This window comes from Mesoplodon densirostris, chromosome 3 (assembly GCF_025265405.1).
Source record: "Mesoplodon densirostris isolate mMesDen1 chromosome 3, mMesDen1 primary haplotype, whole genome shotgun sequence".
NCBI lineage: Eukaryota > Metazoa > Chordata > Mammalia > Artiodactyla > Ziphiidae > Mesoplodon > Mesoplodon densirostris.
Window position 1 is genome coordinate 1,044,634 of NC_082663.1, and position 12,834 is coordinate 1,057,467.

The following is a 12,834-nucleotide window of genomic DNA, read 5'->3' on the forward strand; positions in this document are numbered from 1 at the left end:
CTCGCAAATTCTGCAGAAACATCTCCAAGGCACGTGGGAGAAACACAGGAAAGCCTCACCCAGGAAATCAATCTTTTCTTTGCTGTTACTTACATGTATTAAAACAAACAAACAAACAAACTATAAAGCCAGCTGTTTTTGAGACTCCTACTTTAGAGTAGACAGAAGATGCTCAAACTGCCAAGGTGACACCTGATGCCCTGGGCAGCTGGTGGCTGCACCCCAGCCTCGCTCGGGCAGGAAGCAGGCAGAGCCTTGAGGGAACACTCCATCTGCTGGACGCAGAGGTGAGAGAGAAAAAGACACATCTAACTTTATTTATTTTTCTTAGAAAAAGCACAGTTATTGCCACAGAGTCCTACAAGCTGGCACAGTGAAGCCACAGGCCCTTGGAGGTCACAGCTGGGAAGGAGAAGCACCAGCTCTGGATGCTTGAGATGCAAAGCCAGCAAATCAACCTGAAAACGCATCCCCTCTGCTTACCCCCATCAGCAAAACACCTGTATTAAATATAAAATGCCTTCCGGTCCAAATCATATGCTGCCTTCAAATAGGAAATAACCAGTCCTTTTCACAACTAATTCGAATAGTTAAAATACTTGAAAGCAAAAGCGAAACAGAAAAAGCTGGCATTCTGAACCGTGGCTGTTCACGGGACCTTGTCACACACACAGCTGCCCTCCAGAAAAGGCTTCTCTTTACTATCAGAAAAAACACTAAGTGTGGCCAGAGATCCAAGGGGTCAACAGCGAGGGGGGAATGGCTAGTGGGGGCCCAGGGGGCGCAGGTCCTGTCCTGTGCTTATTGAGAACTTTCTGTTTATTGGGTACCTGGGCTTCTTCTGGGGGTTTGTCCATCTACATAAATCCTGTGCCCAAATTCACACTGGACTCATGTGTCTTTTTCTTGCTAAGGTGTGACTGTCTTCTTGACCTCAGGCCTCCACTGCCTCACCTCCGAGGCTCTCCATCTACCTGTGTGTCTATTAGGATAATCTGTGCCTCCACTTGGGAAAACTCCTTCCAGAGCCCATGCTGACTGTGTATAGAAGCTATTTCTTCTTAGCTCTCCCACTCAAATCTAAAATTAAATATAGCTTTTCTAAAGAGCTATTTTTTTCTTTCAAACTCTCAAGCAGGCCCAACTTCCCCACCATCCCGGTGATATCTACTCAAGAGCTTTCAACTCAAGTTTTAGCGCGTGTCGCCTCATCTGGAGCCTTCTGCAAAATGAGTGTCTTTCGGTAATTCACCGAGTTTACAAATCTGTCCCACAGCCCAAAGCAGAGCGATTTTCCTAGATGACCATATTCACCATTTTCAACCACAGCTGACAGGGTGATCTTGTGAGGCCGCAGTGAACACCTGTGCAGCTCTGAGCGATCAGAGCCACTTGGTCGGAGGGAACCCGAAGCATGACGCCCTGCAGCCCAGGCGGCAAGGAGAACCACACACTGGCCCTTCCTCCTCCCAGCCAGGGTCCGAGGGCTCCAGGGGGCAGGTCGAAGCCTTCGCATCAGCTGATCCTGCCCGGCTCGGCCTGCGTCTGGCCGCGGCACTCACACTGGTCTTTCACGGGGCCGGGGCTTGCCGGTCCCTGGTGCCCGGACACCGCGGGCAGCCGGGGGTGGTGGGGCCCATGGTCCGCAGGCAAAGGAGGTGGGAAGGCAGCCCCAGGGTCAGCAGTCTGCACGGAGGGGCAGCTCGGGGGCCTCGGGGGCAGTGCAGCAGAGATCGCAGCACTGGGGGCCTGAAGGAGGCCGGGCAGGGCACTCAGGCCAGGCTGGAGGCCGCAGTACATTCCAGCAGACGGCAGAGGAGCCCGCCCGGGAGGCCAGGGCAGTGGACGCTTGGGACACCGGGAGCCGCCTGCCACGTGGACTCCGGGTCTCCAGGGCAGTTGAGAACGGCCCCTAGGATAATAACTGGTGGGGTCTGAGCAAAGCCGGAAGGAAGTGCAGGGGAGAGCCTCCCACGTGTGGGAGGGGAGGCTGGGCCTGGAGGGGCAGGGCGGACACGTGGGGGGCGCCCACAGCCGGTGCCCCGCTCCTGCTTCTGGCCGCCGGCGCCCACCGGGCTGGCCTCTGGGTCTTGCCTGCACCCTCCCTGGCCATCCTCAATCCTCCTCCGAATCACCCAAGTTTTGTACCAAATCTCATCTCCTCCGGGTTTTCAGGACCCCTCTGCTGGAGACCAGAGCTCTGTCCCTGGGTCCCCGTGATGGCGATCTGCAGGCTCCAGCTGTGAAATTCACAGCAAAGTGAATCCCAGGCTGGAGCCCTTCTGTGGGAAGGACGGGTAGCAGCGGCAGACAGGCGGGAAGGTGTAAGGCTTCTGGGCTGGACGTTCCACAGGCACGAGGCTCAGGTCCCAGAGCAGGTGCTGGTTCAGGAGCTCAGCGACTCCTGACCTCCTTCCCCAGGCATCTCCCCTGTGGGGCTGGGACACCCGGTAATTCTGCGTCTGCAGAAAGGGAGCTTCCAAGGCTCCGAGCTCCCCACCTGCAGAAGCGGACCCAGGAGGCTGCAGGTCCCACACAAAGGTGCCGAGGCTCAGGCACCGGGGTGCAGGGCCCACCCCACCAGCACTCCCAGCAGCCTGGTCCTCGAGAATGTCTCCCCGAGGGGCTGAGAAACACGGGAGGGGGGAGTTGGGGGGCAGCTGAGGCGGGGCACCTCTGTGTCCGCAAACAACACACTGGGCCGGAGGGTGCCACCCGAATGAGTGCCAGGGCCCAGAGGTAATGTCTGCCGACTGGCTGGCTCACCACAGGTGGCTATGAATCCCTGGCTGTGTCGCAGGACACGGCGGTCCCTGCCCTCGGGGCTCTCGCGGCCGGCTCCTACCTGCACCCTTTCTGATGTTTTCACTGTCTGAAGCCAGGAGCATCCTACCACGCCCGGCGGGTGGCCAACAGGGGCAGGACACACGGGAAGGGGGGCCTGGGGCGGTCCCCAAGGCAGGGATGGAGGATGCTGTGAGAACCCCGATGACAAAGAACTCCCCCCCCCGCCCCCGCACAGAACGGGCCTGAGAGGCTCAGACCCAGCCCCTCGCTGCCCCCTGCTCACAGCTCAGAGCTGCCTTGACGTCAGACCCACCCTGGCTTGTGGCTCAAGGAAATCCCTTATCTCCAGGGCCCTTACTGCAGGGTTTGAAGAAGAGAATCTCGAAATTCCAGACCTGCAGCATTTCCCGCTGCTTCCACCTGTTCAGCAAATACCTGCAGGAAGCGGCAGGGCCCTGGCCAGAGTCTCCTAGTCCCTCTGCTGTGGGAGCCTCTCCAGCAGCCTCGGGCTCTCTGGGGCTCCCAGCTGCAGGCAGCCCCCCAGCGGGGCACCTCCTACGCACCCCACCCTCAGATACCGAGAGCACTCCCAGGACATCCCAGCTCAACCCCGGCCCAACGGCTGGAGGCCCGTCACCAAAATTCTGCCTCTAGGCCCGCGGCTGTGGGGAGCCCCAGGGAACATCCCGGCCCTACCCCCAACTGCAAGGGGTTCCCCCCAACCACATCCTGGCTGTAATCCCAGCTTTGGGACGGCCCCTCTAGCTGCAAGGCGACCCACGGGTACATTCTGTACCTCCCCCAGCAGCAGGCAGCCCCCCAGAACACCCCAGCTCCGCCCATCCCCCCGCCCCGGTTGCAGGTAGCCCCTGGCCCGCCAGTTCCGGCGTGGGCTGGGCTGGGCCCGGCACTGGGCCCTGGGGCTGCTCAGGGTAGCAGGAGTGGAGAGGAGCCTGGGGCAGCCCGTCCCCCAGCCAGGCAGTCACTCCTCTGAGCAGCCTGGGGAAGCGGGCAGGCGACCGGTCTGACAGCTCCTGAGGACGAGGCACAGGTGAGGCAGTGATGGAAGGAGGGGGCGGGGCCAGGGCAGGCAGCCGGGAGACCACTGCCCGGCGGGGACGCAGAGTGGCCCCGGCTACTCTGGGGGGAGGGAGGAGGGGCTCCACATCCCACATCAACCCCTCCGCGCCGGGTGGTCGCAGGGTGGGGGACCAGGGGTCCAGCTGGACGTGCGGATTATGAGGCACGTGCACAAAAGCGACCACTGGCCCCGCCCTCTCGGGAGAAATATCTGCTGCTACCGAAAGGAGGTTCTGTCACTCGCTCTGTACGTGGGACAGCTGTCAGCCCTCCAGGGCTAGCGAACAGACCCCGGTAGAAAAGACCCCCGCCTTGGGGCGGGCATTCAGTGCCTGGTCCAGCCCAGCGGCATCCCCGCTGTCTCGGGCACTGAGGTCGCTCTGTGCTCCCGGGCTCCTCGGGTGGCAAGGAGTAGCAGGGCCCGCCCTCCCCAGCCGGACCTCAGGACCCCCGAGCACGACTCTGCAAGGTGAGGCCCAGCTCCGTGTTCCCATCCCAGGGGACTGAAAGGTTAAAAGCGTGAAAGATGTAGTTTAAAAAGCTCTTAACTGGCAACTAACTTTTTAGGGAAAATAACTCACTCCTCTGGGTCTAACATGGAAACACGAGTCAGGGGTACACAGGCCGCAGTCCCAGGCGCCCCGGCTCGGCCCCCATCCAGGACCCCTGCGGAGCACCACCGAGGACGCTGGGCCCAAGGGGGTCCCGGAGGCCAGCAGCCGTGTGCGCGGTGACGAAGGGTATTCAGCCACGGTTACACTCCGGCCCACAAGGCTGGAACGTGGTCAAGACACCAAGGAACGTGTGAATGAGCAAATTACTGCAAACCTTGCACTGACGGCCGAGCAGTGACTTGGGCTTTAGGACGAACCCACTACCGCATTTCCACAGGCTATTTCCAAACACACGCTTTCCTCTGGGCTCATTTCAGAATAACTCACAGCAAGACTGAAGGTTTACGGGACACGGAAACACCAACCCTAACTTGCAGTGAACCCGCGAGAAGTGGGCTCGGGCCCCGCCCACTGGGGAGGGTGGCCCTTGTCCTGGTGGCCCTTGTCCCGGCTGTGTGGGTGACAGCCTGGGGGCAGGTGGGCAGGGCCCGGCTTCGTGACAGAGGCTCCTGGAGGCCATGCTGGGACTCGCTGGGTACAGGACCACCAGGCACCTCCTCAGACGGTCCCCGGGCCTCGGGGCCGGGGCGGGCCGGGCCCACGCTCAGGGACAAAATCCTGCTTTGTAAAAATGAGAAATAAGACTGCGCTTTGCTCAGCACTAAGGAATTAAAGCGAGAGAAAGAGAAAGAGAAAGAGAAAGAGAAAACTGTGTGTACATGTGCGCGTGTGTGTGTGTGTGTGTGTCGCACTTCAGGACAGAAGAACCCAACAAATGAAAAGTCGAATCCTGCACCCTTGAACCCCCCCGTCTCGTTCCTCAACCTTAACCACAATGAAGTTTCACACGAGCATCCTTCCAGAAAATTAGGATCGGATTACAGGAGGCTCCCGGTGAGCTGGAAGAGAAAGTGGCGGGTCAGACACCTGCTCTGAGCCAGCCCGTGCTGCCCGGAGCCCGGGGACAGCACAGGACCTGGGCCTCGGCCTCCTCACCTGGACATGAGGACACGGCCCCCGACCCTCCACCCGCCTGCCTTCCAGGGCTGCGCTCCCGGGTCCTCAGTAGTCCTCAGAAGGGGACTCTGGGGCCTTGGCCTCCCAGGTCCCCAGGGACACAGCCTGCTCCTTCCACAGGACACGTGCTCTCCTGGAAGGCCTCCATCTCCTGTTCCCAGTTTCTATTATCGCCAGCCCCTCAAGAGCACCGGCTTTAGGCCGGGCCACCTCCCCAGTCATCCGTCCCCCCCCAGCCCCCCGACCCCCCGACCCCACCACCAGGCACAGCGCTGGGGCCGTGGGAGGCGCTGGATGAAGAGCTGCTCACCGTGGAGTCTCCTGAGTGAAGCACCCAGACGTGAGGGTCATGAGCGGGTGCAGGTGGGCCTGGTGTGTGGACATGTGGGGGCGGAGCACCGGGGCCACGATGGGTGTAAACAGCAGCCTTCCCTCGAGCGGCTGGGGAGTGCGCAGGGCACGGGCCCCCTGCCCCGGAGCGGCTGCCCCTGACTCGGGCATTTGGATCAGAACTTGGAGAAAAAGATCGCCCGCTTCTGGGCTGCCCAACAGGTCTGTCCCTGGAGTCAGCCCTCCTGTGATCCTCTCTGAGGACTGGACCGGGGGAGGGGTGCACGCAGGGCCTCTCCCTCCCAGGGCTCAGTTCCAAGGTGTTTGGGAAACCAGGCTGCTCTCCAGGAAGTAAACTCTCGGTGACACTGGTTCAGGGGGTTCAGAAATGGGGAAGCACCAGAGCTGGAGGGGATGTGCTCACACCCGCGGCTTCCAGCGGGAAGTACCCAAACACCCGGTGACATCGAACCACCGCCTGACTCCACATCACAGGGTGATGATATGATATTCCACTATCCATGGGTTTTCAGGTCTCAACATGTTGTTTTCTGTCCAAAGAGATGCTTAAGCTCCTCACTAAGCTGCAGTTAAATGCCAGATGGGCCAACTGGTCATTAATCCCCAGACACGCAGCAGCCCCTCCCCTACAGCAAACGCCAGCAGGTAAATATAGGCACACTTACTGTTCGATCTCAACTCAGAATTTCGGTGAGCTTCTGAGCGGCCCCCGGGTGTCTCGGACATTGCAGGATCCATTTATGTATTGATTTCGGGAGGTGGGCTTTCTTTGCTTGGATAGGCCAGTCCACTCTGCTCAAACTTTACCATAACAAAGTATGGTAAAGGGGGGGTAGCTTTGCAGAACAGTGTTGGTAAAAAGCAAAATGCTTCTGCAGACCCGGACTTGGAAATTGGAGACTACAGACTACACCTGGGGCCTCAGACCCCTGGGCAGAAACAGGGCTTTGTTACAAATACACCAAGATTATTCTGACCGGGCCTCTGAAACACTGCAACAAGGTACAAAGTATTACTCCCTTGGAGGCAGGTGAAAACATGCCACCCACCTGTTCGGTTTTTTTTTTTTTTTTTTTCCCACACACCTATTCTTCTTCTGAACTCATCCAGATGCCGAGGTAACAACTGCCCACAGCTGGGATCCTCCAATTCCCAGCCCCATGACCCCCACCTGAGGGGGGCCAGGGTTTCAGACTCTGCTCGGACATCTGTCCCTTTGCTTGTTCATTCCCTCAACAGCCAGCTGGCTCTGCGTGTGGATCCTCCGTCCCCTGGGGCAGTGAGCACAGTCCCGGGCAGGACAGACCTGACCCCCCCCCCACGCCCCGTGCGCCCGCAGTAACGGGGGCTGCCAGTGTGACAGGGACACAGAGGAGGCCCTCCAGGGCGCAGGGGGCTGCCTGCTGGTGGAGATGTTTCACCCCAGACCTGAGGGAGGAGAAGAGGGGGCAGGAGCAGAAAGGGGACGGCTCTGCATCAGCGGGGGCCAAGGGTGACGGGCCTGGGGGCACCGGAAACTGCCCGAAGGCCTCAGGGCTCCATCCCAGGGAGCCCCATCCCGAGGGCTCTAAGCAGCGGGAGGAAGACCCTGGAAGCGGGGGTGTGGGGGGGGTGGGGGAGCGGGGGTGTGACAGTGACGGGGGCTCACTCAGGAGCTCAGAGGAAGCCACTGTGAGCCCCACCTGGGGGAGACAAGGGGGCGTGTGAGCCAATGAGGACGAGGGGGGAGGCACCGGGGACCACACGGCGGGCGGGGTGGGACAGCCCTGTCCTTTCATGTCGCCAGGGGGCTGCCGCTCTCCGTTCTCCCCTCCCCCCCCCATTCTTCTGCCCGGTTCTGCTCCCACTGACAACCACCTTGACAACCACCGGACCCACCAAGGGGGCGGTTAGAGAAAAGGCAGGCGTCTGGGGAAATGACAGTTTTAGGCTGACTTCAAGATCTTTTCACTTTAATATGATTTCAGATGAGTTACTTTACACATTTAAAAAACTCCGATCTTCCCACAAAAAGTGTTGTCCCAGTTGGAGGTGTACGCCCCACCGGCTAGACAACCCCTGAAGACCCGAAACTTCCCTGCTTCTACGCATCGTTTTGGAGTCAAAGAAAGGCCCTCCTGTGAGCAATCCTAGAGAAATGCGAACACAGCTCACGGTCAGCTCAGAGATCCCACCAGCTCAGAGAAGTATCCCTCCAGGTCGGGAGCCACGTGAAGGCAGGGGACAAGTGTAGGGGGCGCCCTGCTTCCTGCAGCCGCCGTCCCTCAGCCAGTACCAGACCACCCCACAGATAAGACGTGCCAGAAGCAGGCCGCCTGCGCGCTGTACCCCAGGCTGGACAAGGCTGGACGCGACCGATTCTGGCCGCAGACTAACCCCCAAGGGAGTCGCTCAGAAACAACGTGGAAACCCGCAGACGCAGAACCCTCCTGCCGGCAGCTCCAGGGGAGCCCACAGTCCGCACCCCACTGCCTCCGGCACTGACTCAAGTGACCAAAGAGGTCCCCACACACGAAGCGCATCAAGTGACGAAGTCACATCCAGGGGGAGCCGCTCCGGTACCGCGCGGGGCCTGCACGCGGCGGCAGTGGACGCCGGGACCAGGACAGCGCGCGGCGCCGACCGACCAGGGTGCGGGTACGAGATCGGGGTGCAGGGGCCAGGGCAAAGGGCTGCGGGGTCCAGGGATCAGGGAAAGGGGGATGGAGCCGGGAGCGGGGACCTGGGGAAAGGGGATGCAGAGCCAGGTTCAGGGCACTGGCGGTGGGAACCAGGGTGACGGGAACCGGGGATGGGGTGAGGGAGGCGGGGGATGCAGGCTGCGGGTCGCAGGGAAGTGTGGCAATCGCGGGCTCCGGGGCGCCGCGGGGCTGGGCCGCGCCCGAAGTCCCCTTCCCGGCCCCCTCCGGCCGCGCATCCCCGACCCTCGGCGCGGCCCCGGGCCGGGGGCGGGCTGGGCACACGATGGACACCCACCTGGGCCTTCTGCAGGGCGCTGAGACGCAGCTCGTGCACGAAAGGGTTCCGCCCCGGGGGCGCCAGCCGCCGCGCGTCGCCGGCCCCCGCGCTGGAGGCGGGGGCGGCTCGGGGATCGCGTCCCCGCAGCCTCATGGCCGCGCCGCCCGCGGCGAGGGGAGCGGGGCGCCGGGCCGGGCGAGGAGCGGGTCGCGGAGCCGGGCGCAGAGATGGGCGCGGGGCGCCGGGCGCGGGCAGAGGATGCGCGGCGTCTGGAGCGGGCCAGGCGCGCGGCCGCGCAGGCGCGGGAGGGGAGGCTGCATGACGTGGGCGGGGCGGGGCGGGCGGGGGGCGACGGCGGGGTGGGCGGGGCGGGCCGGGGAGGGGCGTGCTTGTTCGCCCCGCCCCCCGCGGGCCGGGAGAGACCGCCCCAGCGCGCGCCGACAGCCCAGGGCTCCGCGCGCTGCTGCCGGGTGTGCCAGCCGGCGTCGCTGGGCGCGGGTCCTGAGGGGCGCCGAGGCCCTGGCGGAGAGCCGCTTGCGGTGGCCTGACCACAGGGACTCACGAGCCGGGCCTGGTCCCGGAGAAGGGGAGATCGAGTCCCCAGCGCGGCGCGGCACGCCACGTTGGCCCCTTACGCCAATCCGGGCGCCGAGCCGGGGCGCGGCCTGTGGAGCGGAAGGAGTGCAGCGACGTGGAGATGGGGCGGCACGCGCTACCCCGGGCTGTGGATGCAGAGTCCCAGAGCAGTCCCCGCGGGAGGCAGCCCAAATCCCGAGGGACGCTGTTGAGCAGCGCCTGGCCAGGCGCACGTGTGAGAGGTTCCACTGGGTCCCCGTGCTGGACCCAGCTCCCTTGGCTTTTCTTCCTCCTCACCTGTCCTCCTCAGATGGGCTACGCTGCGCTGCTCCGTGGTCCTGCCAGCCCTGGCTGTGGGCTGCACCAGGAGCCCCTGAGGGCAGGCCTCATCCCAGACGCACGGGGTCCACTCAGACCACAGGGTCCAGGGACCCAGTGGTTTGAGAAGGGGGTGATGACTCTTTCTCATTCCCTAAGGACTCTAGTTCTTGGAATTACTCTTTTGGGTGAAGGGGGTACACAGGGGATCCCTAATTTGTGGCACAGTACTAACTAGGGCAAATGCAGAATAACTCCCTGTTCAAAGTCTATAAATTTCGAAAACTCACCGCAAACCTTTAGTATCAAGAACAGCTACGTTTCCGCACATCTCTCCTTGTGGCCCCGACAGGCAGGTGACGGAGCGCAGGAGCAGGCAGTGGGTGGCGGGTGAGGAAGGCCTCCCGAAACTTTGGGGAGGACCCCCAGCTCTTCCCACATTGTTCTGGGGCTGCCTGGCTGACCTTCTCCAAAGCCCTGGGCTCCTGGGGCAGCTGCGTTCTCCTGGGCAGCACGTCAGGGGGTGATCTGCCCTCTGATAACCCAGCCAATACCCTCACGGATGACGTGGTGAAGCCTTGCCATGCTGAGGGCCCTTCTGTGTTTTGATGGAGAGAGAGACGTTGGGCAAGGAGAGCCAGAAGGGAGGCCAGTGGTTCCCCACCCCCCGAAGTCTCTGGCATCCTGCGTGCATTGTTAATACAGAAGGGAAAGTGCATGGCTGCGTCCAAACTTCTTCAAAGCCTCATGCTCGACCTGGACAAGTGACCACTCCTCAGAACCTCGGTTGTCACACCTGTAAAAGGCAACTCGAGCGGTGCCTGCCTTCTCCACCATGCTGTGACCACACGAAAGCCCCGGGGGTCATGATGGACCTTGTTTGCTGGTGGACACCGTGGACACCGGTGGGCTCCATCTCCTTTGCCTCTGAGGCCATTGTCCCTCTGCTGACCTCCTGGATGTTCGGTGGTCAGTTGCTCTGACGGCTGGGAGAGCTGGTGGGATGGTGTGGGGGGCTGGGCAGTGTGAGGGGAAAGGGGTGAGGGAGGGATGCTGCACTCATTGACAACGAGCAGAAGCCTGGTGGGCCCCGAGTGGCCAACGAGGGCGGAAGACAGCCAGGAGAGCGGGGCTGGGGAGAGAGGGGTGATGCTCTGGAGTCGCCCCCCACCCCCGGCAGGACCGACCAGGATAGAACTGGGATGGCCACTCAGTGGCAGTAGCCAGCGGTGGAGACCAGCCTGCACTGGGCCGTGGGGAAAGCTGGGTGATGGAGGAGCAGGAGGGAAGCGGAGGCCTGGGGAGGGGCGGGGTTCGGATCCAGGACTGTCTCTTTGGGGAAGGGCTGGGGGCAGGAGGCAAAAAGCCAGCCCTACAGGGGAGGTTGAAACCCCCACTGTGGCCCCATCTCAGTCCTGAAGGGTCCCGGATCAGGGGAAGGGACAGGACGGGCTGGGGAGCCCTCTCTGCTCCAGCTGGAAAGGAGGACAGTTACCCGCTGGGGACGAGGGACCTCCGTGTGTGCAGGGGGACTGAGAACGCTGGGTAGGGGCTGGGGGGAGGGTGCCGCGGGCCCGGAAGAGGGGCTGGGGAGCTTGTTGGCTCGCACTGGTCATTCAAACCTAGGCTTCAATTTTCATAGTGTAATGGGATGTTCTGGAAGTCCCAGAGGGCTCTGGAAGCTTGGCTGGGAGAAGCTGGTCTCGGGCAGGCAGTTATAAGCAGTTCCTTTTGCTAGAGGAGAAAGAAAGCTTTCAATCATTTGGGGCCTTAGTTTCTTGGTTTTGGAAAAACCACCAGGTGGGTCCTTTAACCACTAAAGCCAGTCGCCTGGAATCCCCGGGAACCCTCGGACCCTGGACACTGGGACCCAGGAGCTGCTGGCTGTGCTCTGGGGACACAGCTGTGTCCCTTCAGCTCCCCACTCTTGCTTTGCTCGGTTTAGTGAAGGTGGATATAGAGAGAACAACTTCCCGCGCTCCAGATGCACGGAGCGCAGGTGGTACCTGCCTGTTCCTGGGTGATGAGGTAGTTTTGGTTTGTTTAGTTTTTGAATTCTAGAGTTATTTACAGGAGAGGAAGAGACATTCTTTCATTTTCTTCTAATATTTATTTTTAGTTCTGGCTTTCATGGCTGTTTCTAACCCATCTACAGATTTTTCTTCTTACACAGTGACCCGATATTTTCGACACCATTGATCAATCTGTGTCTCCCACTTGTGGTCTCGCTTTGGGCATGAAGAGAAGTGTTTATAAAGCTATTTCTGGATGCTCTATTTTATTCCATTGGTTTGTGTGTTCCTGTGCTGGTACCACACTGTTCTAACATCTATACCTTTGGATTAATGTGCCTTAGTCGCCAGTAGGATGAATTCCGGGTGGCGCTTCAAGAATTATCTTAATCAGACTTCCCTGGTAGCGCAGTGGTTAAGAATCCACCTGCCAATGCAGGGGACATGGGTTTGAGCCCTGGTCCAGGAAGATACCACATGCCGCGGAGCAACTAAGCCTTTGCGCCACAACTACTGAGCCTGCGTGCCACAACTACTGAAGCCCGCGCACCTAGAGCCCATGCTCCGCAACAAGAGAAGCCACCGCAATGAGAAGCCCGCGCACTGCAACGAAGAGTAGCCCCCGGTCACCACAACTAGAGAAAGCCCACACGCAGCAACGAAGACCCAATGCAGCCAAATTAATTAATTAATTAATTAATTTAAAAAGTGTTATAGTTTTAGCTTTAACCTTGTAGGTCTAGATTCCATTGGAAATTAATGTTTGTGAAGCCCTGTGGTGAGGGTGGAGACAGAGGCTTATACTGTTTTCTCTCTGGATATCCAGCACCATCGTTGATGAGAAAATCCTTGCACTGTTGACTTACCTTAGCAAATTTGTGACATGAGTATGGGGTCCATTTCTGGACCCCGTGTAGTGTTTCATTTATCTGTACATTGACCCCTGTGCTAACATCACACTGCCTTGATTACTGAAGCTTTGTGTTAAACCTTGAAATTAGATAATGTAAGTCCTCCAGCTGTGTTCCTCTTCCAGATCCTTTCACTTCCCATAGAAATTTTAGAATCAATTTGTTAATATCTCAAAAACATCTGCTGGGATTTTTAATGAGATTGTGTGG

General features: G+C 60.2%; 1 protein-coding gene across 1 annotated transcript in view; it reads right to left on the reverse strand.

Annotated features, from left to right (window-relative positions):
* Positions 1-9,078, reverse strand: part of LPCAT1 (lysophosphatidylcholine acyltransferase 1) — a 39,739-nt gene extending 30,661 nt beyond the window's left edge. Inside the window, exon 1 of the mRNA XM_060092699.1 lies at positions 8,826-9,078. Within this exon, the coding sequence (XP_059948682.1) occupies positions 8,826-8,960 (135 nt within the window). The 5' untranslated portion in view covers positions 8,961-9,078. The remainder of the gene's footprint in view (positions 1-8,825) is intronic.
* Positions 9,079-12,834: the final 3,756 nt, after the last annotated feature.